The following is a 25,815-nucleotide window of genomic DNA, read 5'->3' as shown; positions in this document are numbered from 1 at the left end:
ATACCTGAGCCTGCATTGTGTGCCCATATCATTTGCAAACATATCATTAAGTAAAGCAATAGCTAAAAATGTGGAAGTCCTGAAAAGTGACACAGGCATTATAAAATAACCTAAATGGCAAAACCATTTTTGCCTTTGGCTTTATTTTATTTGCATTCACTGCAAGCTATAGAATGTAATTATCTTTGAAATGGAAGGATTCCCAGAAGAATGTTGAGTGAGGTAATAGAACATAAGGAGTCTTCCCTAGATCATCATCCTTACAAAAATTCAGCTATAGGATATTGCTGTAATTACATTTACATGCTAAACTACATGCTAATTCACTTAAAATGCCAGTATAATAATCATCTTATTACTGGTCGCATTTTGTGGCTACACTTTGAGTGGAGCTCTGTCTGCTTCAATTCATTGCACCAAAATAAAAATCTAAAAGCAGGTAACATATTCTACATTACCTTTATCAAAATTGCCGCTTACATCCTCTAAGACATTTATGAGTTTATGTCAAGAAATGCTGTTTATCATCAATATAACTGTTTTCATACCTGAGAATAAAGCACTAGATATAGCAGATTTCTTGAAAATCAATCATTCAATCATCAATCATTAAAATATATATTAATACTTCCATCATAAAAAACAACAATTTGTCAATGGTGCTGGTTCCTGGAGCTGTGTTTACATATTTCCATGCATCACAGCTTCCAGATTGTTTGTCACACACTGCTGCATTATGTTATGTCAGCGTTGTACTTTTGGTGCCAAATTTGAAGATAAAAACATTGTCCCCTTTACACTGCCCAAGCTGACTGTGTGCTAACACAGTCCAGCCTAAGCCTTTTTTCCTGTTTGTTTCCATGGTTATTGATTGTTTGCTGCCTGCCCTAGCTCTTTGCCCGCCTTGTTTACGATTCTGGTGAACCCTTGCAAATACTGTGCTTTAAGTGAATATATAAATTGCAGCGCTCCAGGTTTTTTCATTAAAACCGCTTTTATTCCAAATATAGCATAGCGACGTTTCGGAGACACAAAAGATCCCTTTTCAAGCTTCAAAAAGGATCTTTTGTGTCTGAAACATCACTATGCTATATTTGGAATAAAAGCGGTTTTAATGAAAAAACCTGGAGCGCTGCAATTTATATATTCACTTGAATTGGAGGTATGTGGAGGTGAACATACTATTGTTGCGTGCACCCTGCCAAATCAAAGATTTTAAGTGTATGAAGTGTGTTGGATAACTTCTGTGAACATGCAAATACTGTGCTTTATACAGGGCCGCTCATGAGGCAAGGTGAGATTCTTGCTTCAGGCGGCAGCGAGCGGCCAGTTGCAAGGGGCGGCAAAAAGTCGCCTCTTGTAACTTTTGGAGCCGACATTCCTCAGGTGGCAGCAGCCCCAGAATCGGCGCTGGCTTTATATTAAACTCCACTGTGCTCTGGTTCTCTCTGTTGGTCTGCAGCAGAATGTTCTGGGGCCCCAAAAGGGAATTGGTTAACACTGGTCCTGGCAGGGCCTTCCTGTGCACTAAAAAATGTGATCATTCAAGCTGTCTCAGGGTTCCTGCTACACAGATTGTGCCACAAAGCATCCTTAGGTTTCCATATTCACCATTAAAGGAACAGTAACACCTAGAAATGAATGTGATTTAAAGTAATGAAAATAAAATGTACTGTTTCCTTTAGAAACTCTACTATAGTTTATATAAACAAGCTGCTGTGTTCCATGGGGGCAGCCATTTAAGGATCAGGTTACATAGCAGACAACAGATGCATTCTGCAGAATTCCATGTTATTCCATCACAGAGCTTATCTGTTATCTGCTAAGTAACCTGTGCCTTTTCTCCTTTTTTGAGCCTAAATGGCTGCCCCCACGGCAGTCTATTTATATAAACTACAGTAGTGTTTCTAAAGCAAATGCATAACTTTTACCAATGCAGGGCAACATTGAATTATATTTGAATTACTTTAAAATGCTTTTATTTTTTGGTGTCACTTTTGGCATTAAAACTCAACTTTGCTACATCAATCTAAAGTTTTGTTTTCTACTTGGCTGACATCACTTTTTTCTATAACTGACAATATCTGGTCCATAGGTTTGTGAAATAATTTGGAGGGGAATTTGGAGTTACTAACGTGATGACTAGTTAAAAACACCAATATGGTTTTAATGACACTATATGTAAAATTAGTACAAGTGAGGCTCATTTTTTACCAGCAGGCACAGAGGTAGATGCAAAAAGGTAAGCAAATGTAAGAACCAATGTTTTCTTGCCATACATCAATGCCAAAAAGCCTATTTTGTGACAGAGACACAAGAATTATCTGCAATTAAAAGGCAAGCCATGTCTTTGTTGCCAATAATTGGGCAGATACAACTTGAAAGACATTTATAAATTCTGGTGAATTTTTTTTTGGGAAAAACATGGCAGACTACATCAATATGAATATCAACCTTTTCCCTATTAGTATAATGAGGCCAATTTTGCCTTGTGCAGTAACCAAATTTACTGAACGTTTAGTGCTCAATTTAGCAAACTTCCTCAGCCACAAAAAAATTTATTCAAATGTAAGATCCGCACCAGTTAAAAAAATGTAAATCTTATCGTGGGCTGAAATATAATCATTCTAGGAAAGCATTTATGTGGTCCAAATACTGCCACAGCCCCTGATGGTTTTGCTAATACAGGAATGGGAATCCAGAAAGCTCCAAATTATAGGAATGCCATCTCCGATAGACTCCCATAGATTTAAACAAATAAATACCAATAAAATATTAGAAAAGAAGAAACTGTTTCTCTAAGACCTCTGCTGTTGTTTACTTAATTCTTCTCTTATCTACAACTCTTGTAAAAAAAAAAAAGAGTATGGTCTATAGCAGATATTCAATTTATATGCAAACATTTCAAAGTCAGCATCTCAGAATGGGGAGTTTTATTTAATTAGTTTAGCAGAGAAAGTAGAGAAATATTTACCGATTATAATAATTTGCTCATGTTAGGAAGAATAAGCTAGTATTCAATCATGTAGTATTGGGCTACCCTCAAATAAAATCGAATCATGAGAAGAGTTTATGGATTCTCTTCTCTCTTAACAAATGTGTCAAAAACTGAAAAAAAACGATGTCTGCCAAGAGCTTTTATCAACTATGTCATAACAAGTAGTAATAAGAGTAAATAATAAATGGCTACAATCTAGTGGGATATGGTAGCAATATTAAACTATATTAGGTGCCTGCTGATAGGGGTTTGCAAGAATCAGAATCCCCAGGCTTCCCAGTAGAGTTTTGGCCTGACAATAAACAACAGTTTAATACTTTATCTAATACCAGCCAGGAGGTGCATTCAGTAGCAAGCTTCTGCAGATGTTCACATCCAATAATCTATCCATAATTGATGAAACAGGGAGGTCAGATGTAATGGCTCCTACTTTTGCAGCAACAAATAAATGGTTATTGACAAAACAAGGCAGAGTGGTGCTGAGAGCTGAGCAGTGACAAGCCTGATGCAGTGCAAGGATGAAAATGTGGTTCTTCAGCTTAAGAAAATCTTCACCATGATGTTTGGCATAAAGGGCCATACTGTCTCACAAGCATAAAGCAGATCAAATTTTCTAATGACAGTATGTAGGCACAGTCGCAGGAATTTACTAAAGAACACAGGGCCAAAACTGAAGAACAAGGTAAGTACAAATGCATACACTCACATAAGGATTGGCATGACAGAGCTATGATCCTCTTCAGATATGGATTGGTTTGACAGAACTGCAATCCAGCTACCCTGAAAGCTTTTATCTCTGGCTGCTTGGTTTGTAACAATTTACTATAGATGACTGCGATATATACAGTAGAAGATAAGCTGCTTTTATGCTGTTGACATGTGCAAGATATACCCTAGTATCTGTATATGAATCTGTCTCTGTGTATTTCCACTGAATTCTCCATTGATACAGAAATCATTTTATGTTAAAGCTACATTTTAAAAAAGATTATTTATTTTAAATCCAAATTAAATTGAAACAAGCATATTCAATCAAATGCATTCATCTGAATCGACGAAGAACCTTAAATATAATTTTAAATGTATCTATTTTAACATGTAGAACACAAATATTTGACTATTTGCCTATTTAAAGTTACCATTTGTGATTAATGCTTTAACCAAACTTTGTCTTCAGCTTTCCAGAATTCTAGTATATTATCTGGGGAATATCACTGATTTATTGTACTGTATGTGAAGCTTTTATGTTCCACGGTGAATTGCTTTAGGCGTTTAATCATAGGCATTATGATGTAAGAGTTAAATGCAAAATAAAAATATATTTATGCAGCAATTATGAACAGGGCATTCTGATATTAAATATTTAAACCTTACAGTGTAGACTTCTTCAGTCAAAGTATTATTTGTTGACTCTAATGGGAAGTAAACCTGTATCGGCATTGCAGGTTCCACTACAAATTGAATGTGAATGGGCACAGGAAGATAAAATATATTTCAATAAATAATGTGAAAACTGCAAGATGTGCACAAACCTTGCAAAAAGTATTGAGTCATGAGTAAATAATGAAGTCTGTGTCTCAATGGCATTGTCTGCATTAAAATATCTGCAATCTAAACTCAAAAAGTCCCACATAAAATATGATAGTGGACAAAAGAAGATACTGACAGTCTGCTATGAAACTAAGCATACTATGGTATTGTTTATTGCACAATTTAAATTCACTATTGTGTATATATTGTGTGTATATACAGTATATATACAGTATATATATATATATATATATATATATATATATATATATATATATATATATATATATATCAAGAACAGGTACAGGGATCTGTTATCCAGATTCCAGAATTCTTGGGATATTCTCTAACAAGTCCTGTACCCAAAATAGCTTTGTTAATTTTTTACTGAATATTCTAATACTATGATCTCTTGCCATTCATTCGGATATTCTGTATGGCACAAGTTGGTGTAAGCATGTCCTTGTTCAAAGTTGGTTAAATATGAGCACACATAGCCAAAGTGTTAACTCTAAATACATAGGAGTTTGCATTATTTTGTTGCTAACATTACTTGGAGAGCAAAACCTAAGTCGTTTATGGGAGCACCATACATTTACATTTTCCAGTAATGCAGTAATTACTTTTTTCCAGTAATTGCTAGTAATTGTACACTTATGGGATCTTGTAATAAAAGGCACAAGTAGGCAAAAAGTTTGGCCAGGTGCAGTAACCCATAGCAACCAACAGCTGGAATCATTGACTGGTTTATTAGTTGCTATGGGTACTACTTCTGGGCAAACTCAGTGCCTTTTACTACATATGGGGGTTAAAGTGGTTGCCCATTCTGGTTGGCAATTTCTCTGTTTAGGCTATGAGAAAATGTAACAGGTTTCTCTGATAGTAACATTAAAGCCACATTTGTCTACTCACAAACACAATTACATCAGAAAGCATCTTAGGACACATGCACTTATTGTTATGGAAGTATTTGGCAAGTGATAAGGCAAGATGTGGACACAAAGTGGCACCCTGGGCATAGATGGACGCATTTTAAGAACCTTTTGACTGGTTTTCAGAATTTCTTTCAAATTATTAGCCTTCCTACTCTATTTCTATTCAACATGCATGAATATAATGTCAGGTTTAGGGATGTAGCGAACTGTTCGCCCGCGAACTAGTTGGCGCGAACTTCGACCGTTCGCGTCCGCCGAATGTTCGCGAACGTTTGGGAACGTTCGCAGTTTGAGTTCGCGTTCGATCGTTCGACCATTCGACCATTCGAATTCCTTCGACCGCTAAAAATCGAACGATTTCCATTCGTTCGAACGATTGTAAGCATTCGATCCAATGAAAAGCATTCGATCGAATGGCTTCGATCGTTCGATTCGAATGAAAATCCTTCGATCGAACGATTAAAATCCTTCGATCGTTCGATCGAACGATTTTAGCGGGTGTTCGAAGTTTGCGAACTGTTCGCGAACGTTCGCATTTTTTGCCGGTGTTCGCGAACGGCGTTCGCGAACACCAAATCGGCAGTTCGCTACATCCCTAGTCAGGTTCACTGACGGCAGCAATCAAAAACAGACTGACTGTAAGGCTTCAATGTTATTGTTCTTTTTTATTGTTTTTCTTTTCAGGCACTGTACTAGTCAATTTCCACTGTGATATTACAAGTGCTACCTGGTTGCTAGGGTAACTAACCTCTAGCAGCCAGATGAGTTATTCCATGAGGCAAGGTGAGAACATTGCCTTAGACGGCACTTCACCAGGGGGGCAAAATATGGCCTTGTAATATTTAAGAGACAAATATCCAGTTTGTAGAGCACAACTGCACTCTCTACACCACAACCAATGGGTTCGAGAGCAACATGTTGCTCGCCAATCTCTTGGATGTTGCTCCTAGTGGCCTCAAATCAAGTGCTTTTTTTTTAAATTCCTGGCTTGAAAGCAAGTTTTTGTCATTGCAAGAACCATTTTCTTCCCTCTCCCACTTTATTCCATTGTAAAGGGACTTGAAGTTCCCTTTTTTCTGAATTTGTGCACCACTCCCTATGGAAAGCAAAGCTACTCAAGCCCCTTGACACTTTACAATGGAAAAGAGTGAGAGACATACGGGTTTCCTTTAAATCTGTGGAATCAGGTATGATTGTGTAAAGACATACATTTAGTTTTGGAAATTCAGAGAGTCTTTATGCACCATTTCTACATAGGCCCAACTGAATTAGTAAAAAAAAAAGGAGGTTTATCCCCCCTTTAATTACCTTGATACACACACTGTCTTTTTTTCTATCTATGGTAAAAGAGGTGTCGGAGGCATAACTACAGAGGAGGCAGACCCTATGGCTGCAGGGGGGCCCAGGAGGTAAAGGGCCCCATGAGGCTTTAATTCATATACAACTTCAATAAAGTATTGGTAAAACAAGTCAACCTCAAGACATTGTGGGGGCATGAAAAATAATTTGCTGCAGGGCCCAGTAATATCTAGTTACTCCACTGAGAGGTGTTACTTTGCCACCATACTTGTAGGTAAGCAAGACCTTCTACATTTGCCAAAAACCTCTACTCTTCACTAAACTATTCTTAAACAACAGAAAGCATGCTTTTACATAAAAGCATGTTGTGAAATAGAAGTATATGCAATGTCTTGATAATTATTCAGATCCTTGTGAAAATGGTGATTTAAAAGATTATATATTTGCACTATTAAATATATAGTATTATATTGCTTGTATTGCATCTCTGTCAAATAAGTGATAAGTAACAGTATATAGCTGATATGGCTTAGTTGCATCCATATTGATGCCCTATGCGGACAAAAAAATGCTTTTGTGTTCATCACAGAAATTATGAGGGCACGCACAACATTTTTAAAAGGAAAGAACAAGACCTTTGAGGGCCCCTTTACAAAGCAATAATCTGAGCACCACTTCCTTCTTAATCGATCAGAAAACACAATAAACGTCACCACTTTAAGTCCCAGCGAGCCCCTAGAGCTTCAGTGCCCCATATGTATGTATCTTTATGAGGAAGCGTGATTATAATACCCCAATATCCTTAAAGAGGGTATACTGGAAAAATAGTTTCCAAATACAGATAAACAATAAGGGGTTTATTTATCAAGGTCTGAATTTATCTCAGTATTTCTTCTTCAAACTTCGAGCAACTCCAAATTCCCGAATGGACCTTATTTATGAATGAAAAAGCCCGGAAAAATAGGGTCGGCTAAACTTCGGAGCTTTTCCAGAAAACTCTAAATTTTCGGGATTTTTTGCGCAGAAACCCCTAAATCATCGAATATCGATACAGACATCAGTGCAGACACTGGGACCTTCCCCATTGACTTATACAGGACCTTGAGAGCTTTTAGATGCCGGGGTTTTGGATTCACAGTTTTCAGACCATTGGACTTAAATAAATCTCAAAAAACTAATTGGTTTTTTTTTTTGCTCTGAAAACAAAGAATTATTTGTGGTTTGGATATACGGACCTTGATAAATAAGCCTCTAAGTAGCAAATACAACTGAGATCATATGTACAGGGGACATAGAACAGGGACTGAAATAAAGTTTTTCTTTGAAAGATGTTTACAAATGCATGAAAAGATGAAATCCTAAGTAAGCAGAGACTGCATTGATGGATGCATGCACAGCTAACACACACAAGTGTATTGTGATTGTAATTATGCATACCTACTTAGTGTTATAATTGTCCCACTACTTATGACCCTTTACTATAAAGCCTAATTATATAGAGAGACATGTGTCAGTAAAACCCAGTAAAGAGATCATGAGCATAAAGGCATGCGTCTAAGGGAGTACACAAGGCAGAGGAAGCGGCAGAAATGAGCAACCACAGGAGGAAATGAAATCTTTCACACCAGCTGCTCCCTTTGGATTCCCCTAGAAGGAAACTGCCTGAGGTAGGCTTGAGCACAAAAGGATAGAAAAGATGAAAACTCTAATGTGAGGCAGGAAAACCACTGCTGAGACCCCTGAGTTTACATCCCATAAGTCTCTGGCTGTGTGGCAAGACCTTTAAGCATGTCACAAAGGCTGGTGATAAACAGCATATTACCATGAAACAAACCAAGTCTGAGCGCTATTGTTAAGAGTAATGATAACTAGCACTCTCATGGCAGCAATGTTTTCATCTCCCTATGCATCTCTGCACAGATCTCTAAATGGAAATCACAAGTGCATATTTCATTAGAAATCTAGCGGTGTGAATATATTCACAGAGGTTGTCAGAATCCCATTTTAAGCAAATTATTTTGTAACACTCTCCTTGCATTATATTTATGCTTCATTATAAGAAATATTTAGAAATCACTCTTTTTTATGGCAGTTTTTATCCATATATCAAGGTGATGACTGAAAAGATCAAAATGAAGTTGTTTTTGTTTTCTTAAAGCATTATGAATTGATCAAATGCTTTCCAATTACACCGATCAAATAAGGGCCCCTGACTTCCTTTACAGCCAATGCCTAAACATATATGTGTTTTAAGTAACTTAATGGGGGTTATTTGCAAAAATCATGAAACATTATTTTGGAATGTATTAAACCCTGAGGATGGAAAAGTCCGAATCTGAAAATCCGACATCTCAGACCAGGTTTATCAAAGTGTGAAATTAGAGCTCACCACAGAAAAATCTACTTTTCTGCATCTACTTTTTTTATTAATTCCTATGGGATTTTTAGAAGGAAATTTATCCTATGGTGAACTCCCATAGGAATGAACAGTAAGCAGGTGAATTTTTCTGTGGTGAGCTCTAATCTCACATTTTGTTAAATCAGCCTTTAATTTCTAAATCATTGTGTAAATTCCAGTTAATGCTACTTTTGTCTGATTATCCAGTACTCACGCCTCTTGCCTGTTCCTGACCATGCTGATTAATACTAGGCCTGACCACTGCCTGAAGCTCCTTGGATACCTCACTACTGGACTGCTGTTAATTCCTGCCTATCCTCCAGAATTAGCTTCCTCCCAACTTCCAGGTCCCAAATACCAAATGGTCCTGATAATGGTTAGTAGGAGATTTGCCTTAAAGGAACAGTTCAGTGTAAAAATAAAAACTGGGTAAATAGGTTGTGCAAAATATTTTTTGTTTTTTTAAATAGTTAGTTAGTCAAACATGTAATGTATAAAGACTGGAGTGACTGGATGTCTAACATAACATACATTACTTACTGCTTTTCAGCTCTCTAACTCTAAGATAGTCAGTGACTTTAAGGGGGGCCGCAAGGGACATAACTGTTCAGTGAGTTTGCAATTGATCCTTAGCATTCAGCTCAGATTCAAAAGCAGCATTTATGGCCCCTGCTCCTCCCTCAAGTCACTGATTGGTTACTGCCTGGTAACCAATCAGTGGAAACCAAGAGAGCTGCAAAGCAGGAAGTAGTGTTCTGGCTATTATGTTACACATCCACTCACTCCAGCCTTTATACATTACATTTTAGGCTAACTAACTATATTAGAAACATTTTTTTTTTGCACAGCCTATCTATTTACCCAGTTTTTATTTTTATACTGAACAATGCCTTTAAAGCATTTACCTTTTATCTCATTGGGTAGGTAAGTTTAGATTGCTATGCTGTAGTGTTTGCATACACAATAAACCAATATATTTTAAAATAAGACAACACATAAAACAAAAAGAAACAATTTCACATAAGTAAAAGCTTAGCCTGTTACTGTTGAATAAGTAGCCAATGTAAGCAAAGTAAAGGTATAGCATATATGCCATCCTGCATTCCCAATGCCATTCCTTCCTTGGTATCCATTCATACACAGCATATTTTATGCAGATACTGCCCAAACGTTCATTTTAAGGAACCAAAATCTCTAATATGAAACCATCATGGCTCAAAAGAATTTAAAAAACTATTTTCAAATCATCACAAAAATAAAATTGCAGTTCAGCACAAGGGAAAACATTCTCAACTTACATGTTAATAATATTTGTGCTTTCAAATGAGTTGACCTTGATAATGTCTGATGACAAATATCTTCTAAAGAAGCTGAATGACTGGATTATTTCATCCATTTTGAAATTGAAAGGCAAAGGAAAATTGGAGTGCAATATTTGTACAATTCAAGATATTTCTGATATTTAATAAAATACACATGTACATATGATCTTCTGGGACATTAAGGGATTTCTGTGGCATTAATAAGATGCATTAGTTTAGAACATTATAGTATATATATATATATATATATATATATATATATATATATATATATATATATATATATATATATATATATATATAATATTTCCTATCCTTATATTCTTCCTTTTTTTGTTCCAGAAAATAAATTTAAAAAAAAGAAAAGGCATTCAGACTGCTATTTACTGCAGCTCTTTTTATTTTTCTGGTTCAAAACACGCTAAGAATGTTCAGTTTCTTTCCAACTGAACACATCTGTCTGAAACCATTATATATATATCTTATTCTCATATGGTGCTGTAAGCCCTTCATGACTGTTAGAACCCTTCAATACAATGAAGCATTAGAAAAGTTTCTGATTACAATTTGCAGTAAATTTATCCAGTTAATTCTGGGTGAACAATGCTTTCACAGGGCTCTGCCAATGAAAAGGTGCTGTGCTCTTAGTACTAATGAACCTGTTGCAACTGATGTTTTGTTTATTAGTTAGCTAAACAGTTAATATATTAATATGGAAAAAAACTCAATAAAATCATGAAAAAATCCGATTACCGCAACTTTTTCAATTTGAAGTCCGAATTCTGCAACTTTTTTGGATTTGAAGCCCAAACACAGAGTCTTTTACATTCTGACGCCCAAATACTGCAAATTTTTTGGAAACCCAGCGCAAATATGTTGGCGCTATATAAATACATAATAATAATAAATCAGGATCTCTTCGGGACATCTGTCATTGACTTTTACATGAACTCGGCAGGTTTGAGTCGGAGTACTTTTTTATTCGGACTTTTAACAACATTGGGGTTTAATAAATCAAGAAAAATTCGTGATTCGTGAAATTTTTATTCATGAAAGAATTGTTTTTGCCCTTTGAAAGTACAATCAGAAAAAAATCGTACTTTAATAAATAACCCTCTATAAGTAAGGGTATATAAATGAAGTAAAGAGGGGCCTACTCTCCAAAGCTTACAATCTAAGGTAAAAGTGTAAGTTTGGGCAAGATAGGTAGTCAGGAAAGTGAGATATGCAGAATTATATTTGAACTTAAAGGAGAAGGAAAGCTACTGAGGCAGTTTATTGCCAATAGATAAGCCACAATAGTGCAAGCTATAACACTATATTTATTCTGTAGGTTAATTTGCATACTACGGGAAATTTAAAGTTTTTATATGTATGTTATATGTTGCCGCAAATACATTACATTTCCACTGTTAGTGGGTTAAAGAAATATGCAACCACGCTTGTGAATGACAGGGGTTCAAAGCTGCACCGTTGGTAAGGTGGATCCACAGGTCCACCTTTATATGACAGAAAATTAAGCAGGAAACAGTGCGCTGTTGAGATGATTCACTTAACTACCTAAAAGTAAAAAGAAATGAAATCCCGATGGTGTATTAACCTTATAAAAAGGGTAACTTTCGCTACACGATCTACTCACATGGAGTGGTCAGGTTTTACGAATTGAATGTTATAGCAGCTCTTTCCCTGGTTTGGTCAGTCGGATTCCGGTAGCGGTACTTAACGGGAAAAATCACGGATATTGCAGAATCGCAGGCAAGTGAATAAGGGGAGGGTGAGAGTTCTGCTTACCAGAAAGGTTTTCAAACCGAGCGTGTAAGAAACGAAAGGTTGTAATTCGGTGCAGCTGCCCTCTTTTGTCGTTATGCTGGTTGGGTAGTGAGAAATCCACCGGTTCTTGATGTAACAGTAGAAGGCTCCTGTTGCAGATAGTCCTTTTATAATAGTTTACCACAATAAACAAATTTTTTTAAGTTTGGTCAATTTTTTTTTTTAAAAAAAGTGAGAAAAAATGTAGTTTTTCTAAATATGCCCCATAGAGTTTTTGCATGATTTTAACCTTGTTCCATGTGATGCAAATGACCTCTCTAGTGTTATCCATATCAGCTTGCTCTAGATGGGTGATGCAATATCCACTCTGAACCCTACTTATTTCATCACCAAAAAAGATTCTTTTTTGCAGCTAGTTGTTTCCCAGACTAGTAATTTTCTTAGAAAAATGTATATTTATAGTTATATATATAATTATAAAAATAGTAAATTAAATTAATAATTCAGCTGCATTTCCCAGCATGATTATCAGAAAGCCTTTTCCTGTAACCCTAGAGACATTTCATGAAAAATCATAATACAACCAGGGGATACTGATAAACTATTGAGCACTAAAACAGCCACAGCTACTTTTGAACCATAATAGCTTATTGCTTTTTAGCTGAGCTGGTTTACAGTAATCCCCCACTGTGCATAAGATGATAACAGTGGTGTAACTATAGAGGTTGTGTGTGCGCGGGGAGGGCTGACCATAGGGTCTGCTTCCTCTAAAGTTGCTCTGCTCCCTACAATATCAAGAGCCTGCAGCAGAACACACACACACACATGCATGCACAAGTGGGGGGTACTTTAGACACAAGTGTGCATGTTTTACTGAGCTTTATGTCGGGCCCCTATGAGGATTTTGATTTTTGCGGGATGGCCCAGCTCTGTCTCATTACATAGCTGGATTATAAAATATTATTTTTAAATATTATTTAATTCAGCCAGATTATTTCTTACCAAAGCAAGGCCCAATTCAAAGACTATGAAACATCCTGGCAATGTGGCTTCAATTTTATTTCTGGTGTTGATCAATTTTTGGATAAGCAAGGCTTTAGTTTAAGGGGCCGATTCACTAACTTCGAGTGAAAGATTCGAAGTAAAAAAACTTCGAATTTCGAAGTGTTTTTTGGGCTACTTTGACCATCGAATGGGCTACTACGACCTTCGACTATGAAACGAAGGATTCGTACTAAAAATCGTTTGACTATTCGACCATTCGATAGTCGAAGTACTGTCTCTTTAAGAAAAAACTTTGACTCCCTAGTTCGCCATCTAAAAGCTACCGAACTCAATGTTAGCCTATGGGGAAGGTCCCCATAGGCTTTCCTACGTTTTTTTGATTGAAGGATATTCCTTCGATCGTTGGATTTAAATCCTTCAAATCGAAGGATTTAATCGTTCGATCGAAGGAATAATCGAATCGATCGCACTATTTGCGCTAAAATCCTTCGACTTCGATATTCGAAGTCGAAGGATTTTAATTCCCAGTCGAATATCGAGGGTTAATTAACCCTCGATATTCGACCCTTGGTGAATCGGCCCCACAGTGTTTGTGATAGTTTTCAGACTCCTGATGAGCCAGTGTACAAGGCCAAGAATAGGTGGCTATTTTGGTAACCTGTGCTTTTAAATTGGAGACTACCACTAATACTGATATAGAAGAGTATTTCTGACCTGATAATTTCACATTATCTCAGCAACTACTTTTTAGTAGTGCCAACATATGTGCTGAATTCTGATTGGTGACATATAGTAACAATTGGGGTTACTTGAAATATAACTCCCAGGAGAGGAAAGGACGAATATTTAAAGATGTGTATATTAGAAGATATATAAAACAAATAGCAGGGGACCTTTTTACCCATAAAGTGGATCACCGTACCAGAGGCCACCCCTTTAGACTAGAAGAAAAGAACTTTCATTTGAAGCAACGTAGGTGGTTCTTCACAGTCAGGACAGTGAGGTTGTGGAATGCACTGCCGGGTGATGTTGTGACGGCTGATTCACTTAATGCCTTTATAAGTGGCTTGGATGATTTCTTGGACAGACATAATATCCAAGGCTATTGTGATACTAAAATCTAAAATTAGTGTATGAGTATACATATAGTTTATGTGAGTGTATGGAGGTGTCAGTGTCTATATGTATGGATTCTGGGTTTAATTTGGAGGGGTTGAATTTTTTTTTTCTAATTTTTAACTATGCAACTATGTATTGCTTAAACTTTATAAGTTTAATTAGCTACTTTAATATAAACATTGAGCTGGAACTAGATAATACATTTCATACATTTCTCTTATTCCGAAATTTCATATCTCAGCCAAGAAGTTTATTAAAGTCTTCAGCACCAGTGCATTCGCTCTGTCTCAAGACATAAATAGTTATGGTGTCAATCAAACAGATATGATACCATCAGTTCATCTATTTCTATAGCTTTGAGTGTCTGAGACTACTTTTTTATATTTAAAATATACCTTAACAAGATTTATTCCTCTGAGCAGATACTCTACATACACTGTAACGTGAATCCAGCATCCGCCAACAGAAGCAGCACAGCTATCACAAACCTCATGCATATTTTTGAATTTTTAAATTCAAATTCAAAAGTGGTCTTAGTTAATCAGTCTACCATTCTCCCAATTTCTGGCTACCAGGAATAAAAACAATATTATTGCCCCTATCCTTGCCAATGGGGGTGACTAGGGACAATTTAATTTGTCTCCTACAAGAGTTTATATGAAATAAATGTTTGATCCATTTTAAGAAAGATAAATGAGTGGACTGTCCCTATTCCAGCAAAGTAAAGGAATGTGTTCCATAGATGCACTGACTGTTATATGGACCACAAGCAAGAAATTGTCATGCACTTTAATTCTGAAAAAGTATTTGAGCTGAGTGCCATTTCATTCGCCCTACCTCTTCTAATGAAACATGCACAACTATTCCTAACCCTAACCCTAACCAGAATGTGTTGGTTGTTTGGCCCAGGATTCCCACAGACAGTGGCAATAGGCAGACCTGACATTTGTGCCTCAACTTTGTGAGAACGTACAAAGTCATTAAGGGGCATTTATCAACACTGGGCAGATATGCTCATGGGCAGTAACCCATGGCAACCAATCAGATTGCTGCTTTCATTGATCTACTTGCAGCTGGCTTTAAAAAGCTAATCAGTGATTGGTTGCTATAGGTAACTGCCCACGGGCAAATTTGTGTTGATAAATGCGCCCATTGTGTTCTTTTTGATGCATTGGCCACAACTGGGTTAGATAAGAGGGGGGTGCCTTGGGTGCTGCACAAAGCCCTGCTTTGACCTATTAACAGTTTTTGCACATAAATATATTTCCATCACCTGAATATTCATTACCTGAATAATAATAATAATAATTTACTGTTATGTGGATTCACAGATGAAATATGGGCCAGTCCCAAACGGTAAGCTGCTTCCCCTTCCAGTTTTTCATTGTCTCCTGATGAAAAATCACACATTGGTTAAAAGGTATCACAATATAGCATATGTTTTTGTAATTTATGCAAAATGAAACATTCCTCACCAAAACAACGTTACGGGGCACATTTACTAAGGGTCGAATATCGAGGGTTAATAATCTTCGACCCTCGAAGTATAATCCTTCAAATTCGAATATCGAATTCGAAGGATTTTGCCCAAATACTACGATTGATTGATCGAACAATTCGAAGGATTTTAATCGATCGATCAAAGGATTTTTCCTTGATCAAAAAAAGCTTAGAAAACTGACAGGAAAGGTCCCCATAGACTAACATTGTACCTCGGTAGGTTTAAACTGCCGAAGTATGTAGTCAAAAGTTTTTTTTAAAGAGACAGTACTTTGACTATCAAATGGTGAAATAGTCAAACGATTTTTACTTAGAATTGTTCGAATCAAAGTCGAAGTCGAAGGTCGTAGTAGCCTATTCGATGGTCGAAGTACCCAAAAAAATACTTCGACATTTTTAAAGTTTTTTTACTTCGAATCCTTCACTCGAGCTTAGTAAATGTGCCCCTACATGTACAACAAACAATTAGGTGTTACAACTACAGTATATCACTTCAGAAGTTGCAGGACTACAACTCTGTCCATCCCTAAGAGTCTTGTGAATATGTCTGCCAAGAAGTAATGCTTTTTAAGAGGTGTTAGAAAAAGACAAAAGAACACAGTTCAAAAAGAATATGCTTTATAGCAAACCTAGCTGAACCGAACAAATAGGGAAAAGAAATCTCAGCACAAACACTATAATGTTTTTACAGCTTACATAAAACACCAGCCCAAATGAAAAGGCTCACTTTGTGGCCTCCTAGGAACAGAATTTCTACAAGACAGAATGTTCAATAATCAGGTTTCATGGGCTAGGCAACTGTGTTGTATTGTTAATGTTGTTAATAGTATTAAATCAAACAAACAAATCTAGCAGGAATAAAGTGCTTAAGAGCATGTTGTATGTTCTAGGAAAACATAGACAAATCAGGCGAATAAGTTAGAATGCACTCTAAATAAAAATTATTTATTATGAATACCGCTAGTGAAAAGTCGCCAGCGCGCCAGGATGAAACTCCACATTTTAGTGAAATGGTGAATTTTAGTTGTCTGGGCGATTTTCACCTGGCGAAGTTTGGCGCTGGGTGCAAAGTGGACGCTGACGACTTTTCACTGGTTAGTACATCTGCCCCGAAGTCTGTAGATGGGAATAAGAACTTAAAGACTGAGCTATGGTTAAGTTAATTCTGCAGAGGCATGCTTATTCATTATTACTGTTCAGTTCTAAAAAATATGCAGCAACACTGATTACTGCACAGGATCATGTTTCCACTAACTATACTCTTTACATACAAGGCATTTTGTGTTTACCTTCACTGATTCAGTAAGCAAAAACCAAACGGGAGAAAGAAAAGATCAGCATTTAAGTCACTGATATCTGATAGAGATCTATGTTTGAGCTCTTTCATGTATGTTAAACTTATTTAATTATAACGTTCTCTCATGTGTCTTATTTAAAATAACACAATATAAATTGGTCAATAAGCCAACCTCCACCACTTTATTACTTATCTGCCCAGGAGTGATTTGCTGTGCAAAAGCACTGCCAGTTGACAGAGAGGAGAATACAAGAAAATAGCAAAAAACATATGCCTGGAAAATACTGAAGTTTTGAGGAACTGTCAAACTGTATTTATTTATGCAGGTTTTGAAAACAATTAGCTAGAATAAAACAAAGCCAGTATTGTTAAACTCTTATGGATTGAAAATGGAAAGGAGGCCAAAAAGAGAAATCAATCTAAAAAGGATATCATGAATGCATCTCATAAAACACCCAGCAAAGTTTAAGCACCAAGGATTCTACCCACATAAATATTCCAATTATAATGTATTCAGATAAACAAATATGTATGACAAACAAATCGTAAATACTTTTTATTGGTTGCCCATTTTCTGTTGTGTTGATTTTATGACACTGTCACATTGTGACAACAGTGAAGAACGCATGGAAAAAATACGGTATGACTGCTTTACTTGACAGACCAGTGGAATTGATCAGCGGAGTGCCTATTTATTAGATAGTGATTATGGACAAGTGCAGCAGTAAGCCAAACTCCAAGTTGCTGTGTTCATTAAATAGCTTTCTTTTCTGAAATTAGGCAGGTGTCATTTTGTTGACATATCCAGTGTCAATTAAATAGACAAGATTCATATTCATGGCCTACCCATTAAGTAGGGATACTGTATTAACTCACTGTGCAACAGCCAAGAATACTGCATCCCCACACATTGCAAAGATCTCATAAAAATAACAGTAGTATATATATATATATATATATATATATATATATAAACCACTTTTATGCTATCTTGAACATTGTAGAAAAGAAATCTTGATTGCTGCATTTGTTCAGAAGAAAACAAGAAAGGAGCAACATACTGTATTTTTTATATAATAATTGCGTATAAGGTATGTAAACTGAGCTTTTCTAAACTACGTAGAATTCATAGTCCTGGGTATACAGCCTCGGACTGGGCCCACTGGGCCTGCAACATCAGGGGCCCCCCACACTATCCGCTGGGCTTCCCAGCCACAAAATTGCCTTTGCACTATCCCTCTCCCCAGTGCAGATACCGCCCTCTCTCTCCCGCTCTGCACTTAAAAAGCGTTGGAGCAGGTCAAAAGGGGGCAGCACCGCTAGTGCATTGAGCGCAATTGCGTGTGCTTATCTCTTTCCAGCTGCAAAGTTGCCTCTGCACTAACTCCCTCTCACCCCTGGAGCGAGCTCATGCATATCTCTTTCTAGTGTAGCACGTCCAGCTTCAGGAATGGAGTGAGAGGAAGTGCAGGGAGCGGGTCTGGCCCGCCGGGTTTTTTCCCGGAGTTCCACCGGCCCAGTCCGACCCTGAAGGTATACATGCCAACTGAAAAAAGTATCTAATAAATACTAGAGTACGAAACTAATTAATACTTGAGTAAGTAAATTCCATGGTATTGTGCCAGTCTAGAAACAAAGTATATGGGACAATAAATACATTAATGATGTCACGCAAAGGTAGCTCATATAATAATTAAAAACAAGAACAATAGAGAAGAAGGAAAGTGCTAAAAAGTAATTGAAAGACTCCCTAGACCAATGATGGTAAATGCAGTTAAGCAATGTTAAAGGGATTCTGTAATGATTTTTATGATTTTGTTTTTATTTCTAAATTGCACTGTTTACACTGCAAATAATTCACTCTACCATATAAAATTTTAGTTGTAATATTGGTGTGTATTAAGCCATCTCAGGTCATTTTGCCTGGTCATGTGATTTCAGAAAGAGCCAGCACTTTAGGATGGAACTGCTTTCTAGCAGGCAGTTGTTTCTCCTACTCAATGTAACTGAATGTGTTGCAGTAGGACCTGAATTTTACTATTGAGTCCTGTTCTTAGATCTACCAGGCAGCTGTTATCTTGTGTTAGGGAACTGCTATCTGGTTACCTTCCCATTGTTCTGTTGTTAGGTTGCTGGAGGGGGGGGGTGTAATATCACTCCAACTTGCAGTACAGCAGTAAAGAGTGACTGAAGTTTATCAGAGCACAAGTCACATGACTGAGGGTAGCTGGGAAACTGATAATATGTCTAGCCCCATGTCAGATTTCAAAATTAAATATAAAAAAAATCTGTTTGCTCTTTTGAGAAATTGATTTCAGTGCAGAATTCTGCTGGAGCAGCACTATTAACTGATGTCTTTTGAAAAAAAAACTTATTTTCAATGACAGTATCCCTTTAAGACTTCTGTCATATTAAGAACAATTTCCATATATACTTGACTTTTGCAATAACCAAAACAAAAAGGAGCCATACTGTTGCTCATCTGCCATAAATGGCATATTTAATAGTCATCGGTATAACAATGTAATTGTGTTCTTAAGTAGCTCTTTCCAATAACTGTAGTTGCAGAGCAAGAGTAGGCAAAGCAATTATTTCTGGTCATATAATTATTTAAATCATTCTGTACAATTTGTTAGTTTTAAAACTTTCCAAGTACAAAAACTTTTTAAATAGAGGTTTACAACCCAAGAACTGTTTCTGGAAATCAGAGCTAGTTGGAAATCTTGTGTCAGAGCACTTAGCAATAAATTCATCTTTTATTTGTTATGGTTTGGAACTATTCGCCACCCTGGAAGTACTATTGCTCTGTAACATTGTTAATGTTACTTTTGATCTTTCTATTTATACCCAAAAAAATTAAATCAAATTATTAATTGGCTCAGAATATCACCATCATAGTAAGTTTTATTACCCCTTTAACTGTAAACACATTCATAAAAACCGAGTAATGATATCTAAAAACTGATGCAAACATATCCACTGACAAGGGCTGTTAGGGCAGATGAAAATAAAAAGCCTTACCTAACATTATGTACAGGCTCTTTGATTTAGAACTACTTTTCTCCTAATCCCCCTTAATACAGTCTTTCCTAAGACAGAGACCATGTCTTATTTAGGAAGAACAGAGTGCTAAAACTGGGTGGAAAGTTGAGCATGCATTGATGTTCTTCAAACTGCTGATAAATGACAAACAAGTGCACACATTGACACAAAGGAAGCCTGGATTTAATGTCAGTCTGGAATTCCAAGGTTCCCGTAGAGGGCTGCATCAATGATAGAAAATGAGCTGGATGCTAATTTCCCAAAAAAACACTAGAGGCAAGTTCACTAACCTCCGAAAATTTGCCAGCGTCAGCTTCGCTCACATCGCAACACTTTGGCAGGCGTAGAATCGCCAGGACAACGCTAATTCACTAAAATCCGAAGTTGCGTCCAGGGCGCAGAACGCTGGCGAAGTTGCGCTAGCTAGTTACTGCGGCAAGCAAAGCGAGGTTGCACTAGCGTTGCCTCATTTGCATACGATGGGAAGTTAAAGTTGAATGGATGCATATGTTGCAGCAAATACATTATACTACACAAGCCCAGGGAAGCTTAATAAAATAGAGTAATTCTATTGCCCTACACATGAGCCCACTGTATAGTTTATGTGCCATATGTTAGGAAATGTAGGGGGGAAGCAGGTTACCCCAAAAACATTTTACACTCTTTTTCAGCCTACCACCCTGAAAAAGGAAAAGACGCCAGTCTTTTTTGGGACTTAGAACATTTTTCCACAATTTTTTTAGGAAGTCCTATCTACTCTATTGCACTTCACCTGGTCTGAGGTGGCAAAGGCAAGTCTGGCGCAAGAAGTAACGTTCAGTAAAATCCACATCTTAGTGAATTTGTGCTGTTACATCCATTCGACAGGCGTTAGGGAGCGAAGTACCACTAGAGTCTATCTCCTTCACTAGCGAAGTTACGCCAGCGACTGTTAGTAAATCGGTGGCGAATCTTCGCCCACGTTAGGCACTTCGCCCTTTAATAAATTTGCCCCTATGTGCTGGACGTGGCATTATTCGAACAGAAATGCAGAGGAAAGAAGTGATGCATCTTGCACATGATTTGCTCTAATACATTCTGTAGGTGATAAACACATGACAATTTGTGTACCCATGTTGTTCTTTGCACATTTACAAGATTCGTACATTAGCCCTAGTGTTAATAGAGGCTGTTTTTATATTGTTTCACATTACATTTCCTGAATGTTGGTTTACTTGGTGCCTGCAGATTCATGGATAGAGCAGAAAACATTGTGATGAACCACCTGCAAGATAAGTATGTGTTGTTAATGTATTTTGTTCAACCCCTGTAATCAACATATATTCATTTTTTCACATCTTCTTTTTGAAATAGGAGCAGAACAAAACAAAAGGCCTTTTATCTGAAGTGTGAGCTGCGGGGATGCAAGTAGCAAGCACTGTAAAAGTTGCAACTGTGTTTTTGTGGGGTACCACTGCATATAACAGCTATCAGGGGATGTTGGTTGTGCTGTATTTGCTGTCTGTTTTATCTAATTTACTGCCTGTAGCAAGATGTACTAAGCTGACAGTCTTACAAGCAAATCAGAGATGGTAGAGAAATATCAGAAATGACGCTTGTTTATGTGCCTCAATCTACAAAGAATATTTCACAACTTTGGGTCAACTAACCTACAGCAATGAATCACCTTAACAAAACTGTCCATCTTTCAAAAGATATCAATATATCACATTGAGTTACTTACCAGTATCTAGTCTAACCCCTGACAGTATCCAACTGCTTTTACTAGAGAAATCACATGAAATTACATTTGAAAGAAAAACAATTTTGGAGCTGGAAGGGGGCAGCAGGGGCAGTGCCCATGTCTCCAATAATATACTATAATATACTATAATATACTATAGGCTATAGGCTTATATAATACTATATAATATACTATAGGCTATAGGCTTGTAGGAAATAGTTGCTAACTAGGCAACTATCATTAAAGCAGTGCAATGTACACTAAGCTTATAGGCTCACAGCCAAGAGAATAAATGTTTCAGGCAATACATCATTGCCGTTAAGATTTGCCCAAAATGTCTATGATTCTCTTCTGGCATTTATTGTGAGCCTTTTTTCAATCAGGGGAACCTTGTCGTAGTCTCAGAGGGTTCCCTCTGTATTTTATAAACACTGATTAAGTGTGACTTTTGTGAGACTTTTGTCATTCCAGGTGAATGAACTGCTACAGTTCTTGGTATTATACATGGTAAGTCTACCACAGATTGTACAAAATGTTATATAATATAATAGTAGCTATGACAAACAGACAAAGACAGGTAACAAATAAATAAATAAATTTGCCAGGCATGGATTTGCAGCAAATTTCCGCATTTCGCCGCCCTCGAATTTATCTCAATATTTTCTGCTACAAACTCAAATCAAATTCACTCGGGTTTTTTATGCTTATTTATGATTTTTCCTGAAAATTTGCTTTGCTGTAAAAAAATCAGATTTTCACAATTTTTTTTGATTTTCCATCAGATTTTCCATTTTTTTCAGAATTTTCACCCGAAAACCCAGCGCACATCAAAAAATCTTTGGGACTTATCCCATTGACTTATATGCAACCTCGACAGGACTGAGATGCTGGATTTTCAGATTTGGACTTTTCCATCCTCGGGGTTTATTAAATTCTGAAAAATCCGTGATTTTTTTTAAAAGTCAGATTTTATAAAAAAAATCACAAATTTTTCGTGAATTTTGCATTTGGAGTTTAATAAATAACCCCCTTAGTTTACTCGTGAGAAAACCAACACATTAAAAGACAAAATGTCATATTGTTATTTTTCACGTACCGATTTTCACATTTCTTTGGAATTTTCGCCCGAAAACTTGTGATTTTTTTAAAAGTCAGATTTTATTAAAAAAATCACAAATTTTTCGTGTTTTTTGCATTAGGAGTTTAGTAAATAACCCCCTTTGTTTACTTGTGAGAAAACCAACACATTAAAAGACAAAATGTGATATTGTTATTTTTCACCTACCGATTTTCACATTTCTTTGGAATTTTCACCCGAAAACTCGTGATGTTTTTAAAAGTCCGATTTTATAAAAAAATCACAAATTTTTCGTGTTTTTTGCTTCGGAGTTTAGTAAATAACCCCCTTAGTTTACTCGTGAGAAAACCAACACATTAAAAGACAAAATGTGATATTGTTATTTTTCACCTACCTTCTCTTGCCAAATCAAATGCTTTCACTAGAGTTTTGATGGCCTTTTGGCATTGTTTGTTCACTAGCATTTTGTCTGCTTGCAAAGTATATATTCTCCAGAGGTTCTCACAGGCCAGTGAGTTGTGAGAGTGGCTTGTCTCGTCTTTCCATATCCGGTCTACTGTCAGATGATAAAACGCCTCATAATACTTAGCACCTTTTTCCAGCTGACCTACAATATACGAGCCTTGTATGAAGATAATCAGTATTTCAAGCCAAAAACTAGCTCACATTGGTAGTCTTATATTCAAGTAAGAAAATGCATAAAATGTTTCTAATGTTTAGATACTGAATTTAAAATAAATCACAAAACAATATTTTTTAATATTAAATATTTTCATAAAATGAAATGTAAGATAGATAAATATAAAATATTGAAAACTAAAAATAATTTATTCTAACTTATGGTAAAGATATTTATTACTCAAAACAAAAATATATTGATCTGGTTTTCTTAATACCTTTTAACATTTTCTCCTACAAGTCTACAAGATACTACACTTTGGTGGTATTATCCTCCCCTCCTTACCCACCTTTTTCCAGTGAAAAACATAGTAAAAACACTTTTCTTTTACAAAAACCTATTGCCTTTCCATGAGCCACTCTTTTCATTCTGCTGTATGTCTTGTACTTTACTCATTCGCTTACAGTCTTCAACAGTATACAGAGTCCTCTTTGCCATTTGTTGTATTTTGGTTTGTTCTTTTTTGTTTTTCCTTACAAAGTACATAAATATGGAAAAAAAACAAAATGTTTGCCACTTTATAAAGTTAAAAAGAGTTACTACATTAAACCCAAAGCCAATTGATTTGTGACACACCGTGCATACGTTTGCAAACAAATGTAGCTGGAGATACTCAGCTTATACTATGACTGATAAAAAAACACAAATCAGAAAGCATTCTTTCTAAAGAAAATCTGAGGCTCCCTATGGTTAGATTCCTGTGGGGTGATTTTGTCATTCCAAAAATGACTAGTGAGTGAGTGGCTTGGCCTCATGTAGCCCATAATTAAGTGTCCCTAGGACAAGAAACACATAGGGCTGTAGGAGAAATTTTTTTAATGCAACTTTGAATAAAATATTAACCTTTAGTTTTTGCGACCCCATATGGAATCCTTTGGCATGCCCATTTGCTATTCTGTTATTGGCCAGGGTTTACTGCTCATGATGCTGAGGGTTCAGGGCAGGTGCTCCCAGAGCACATTTCCTACTTGGTGAGTGTTTCAACATTTTGTCAGTTCTTTCTCCCTATACCTGGTTTACATTTGGCCTCAGGTGTACCAAGGGGCAGTTCAAAATCATAAAAGGAAAGCTTGGTATTTGTGGTTGTTAGGTTTTTGAAGATGAATAACACCCACTTGTGTTTTCTGACAAAGTTTCTCCCAAGGATTTAGCCAATTGCATTTATGAACTAAAACTTTACTATGTGACCTACCTACAGGAGCTGTTCATAGTCTGGATTAGTTAAATGCCAGTAAAAATAATATGTTAACGGTCCAATAATAAGAAAAAAAAAAGCCCCCCCGGAGAGATCCTCTTCCTGCTTCTTCGGTTTTCAAGTTTCCGGGGGCAGTAGAATGAAATAGCTGGCTTTTTCATTAACATTCAGCTTTTCGCTCTACTGTGCATGTGCAGCCGTGAGAAGACCAGAAGAAGCAGGAAGAGGATCGATCCGTGGTGTTTACTAGAAGAACCCTGGGCCGATGCGGTTTTCTGCTGATATGAGCACCAGCCCGGGCTGCTCATATCAGGTAAGTAAAAGTAATCACTTCTCACTTCTACTTTCAGTAGTAAGTGCTTTAGACTTACAGTATAACTGTGGAGATTAACAGGGGCAATACAGTCATTGCTCTAACATTCCTATGGGAACTTTTTAAAGGTATTTTTTTTACTAATGCACATTGCGGGGAGGAAGGCAATGCTTATTTGCCATTAGCTTCAGACTCTCTGCAGGAAAAATAGAAGAAGGTGCATCCAGGGCCAAAACTAGGGGAAGGCAGAAGAGGGACCTGTCTAGGGCGCATGAAGGGGACCCAATCACTTGTTTGCTCCCCCTGCAATGTCAGAGCTCAGGCGCAAGCACGTTCAGGGAGGCAAGGTGGCCAGCCGGGTTGCCTTGGGTGTCCAGTTGGCTTGGCCCGCCTCTGGGTGCATCATATACAACCTGTAAATAAGAATTGTACAGCCAAAACAATAGCTGCCTGAAGGGACTTGCATGATGCTGTACTGGCTGTTACTGTGCATGCTGAACTGATTACCCTAATTAAAACATAAAAAGTATACATTGAAAATACAGGGCCACTCCTGCCATGAGACAAGGTGAGATGGATCAGCCAATTGCCTCAAAAAGCCACCTCTGGTAA

General features: G+C 36.8%; 1 protein-coding gene across 1 annotated transcript in view; it reads right to left on the bottom strand.

Moving 5' to 3' along the window:
• ttc29.S (tetratricopeptide repeat domain 29 S homeolog) overlaps positions 1 to 25,815 on the bottom strand; it is a 48,036-nt gene that overhangs the window by 4,921 nt on the left and 17,300 nt on the right. Inside the window, exons 4-5 of the mRNA XM_041577909.1 lie at positions 23,411 to 23,623; positions 15,690 to 15,767 (exon numbers count right to left, since the gene is read on the bottom strand). Coding sequence (XP_041433843.1) covers positions 15,690 to 15,767; positions 23,411 to 23,623 — 291 coding nt within the window. The remainder of the gene's footprint in view (positions 1 to 15,689; positions 15,768 to 23,410; positions 23,624 to 25,815) is intronic.

The sequence above is a fragment of the Xenopus laevis genome, chromosome 1S (assembly GCF_017654675.1).
Source record: "Xenopus laevis strain J_2021 chromosome 1S, Xenopus_laevis_v10.1, whole genome shotgun sequence".
Taxonomy (NCBI): domain Eukaryota; kingdom Metazoa; phylum Chordata; class Amphibia; order Anura; family Pipidae; genus Xenopus; species Xenopus laevis.
The sequence above is the reverse complement of the archived record's forward strand: the minus strand, read 5'-3'. Positions and strand labels throughout refer to the sequence as shown.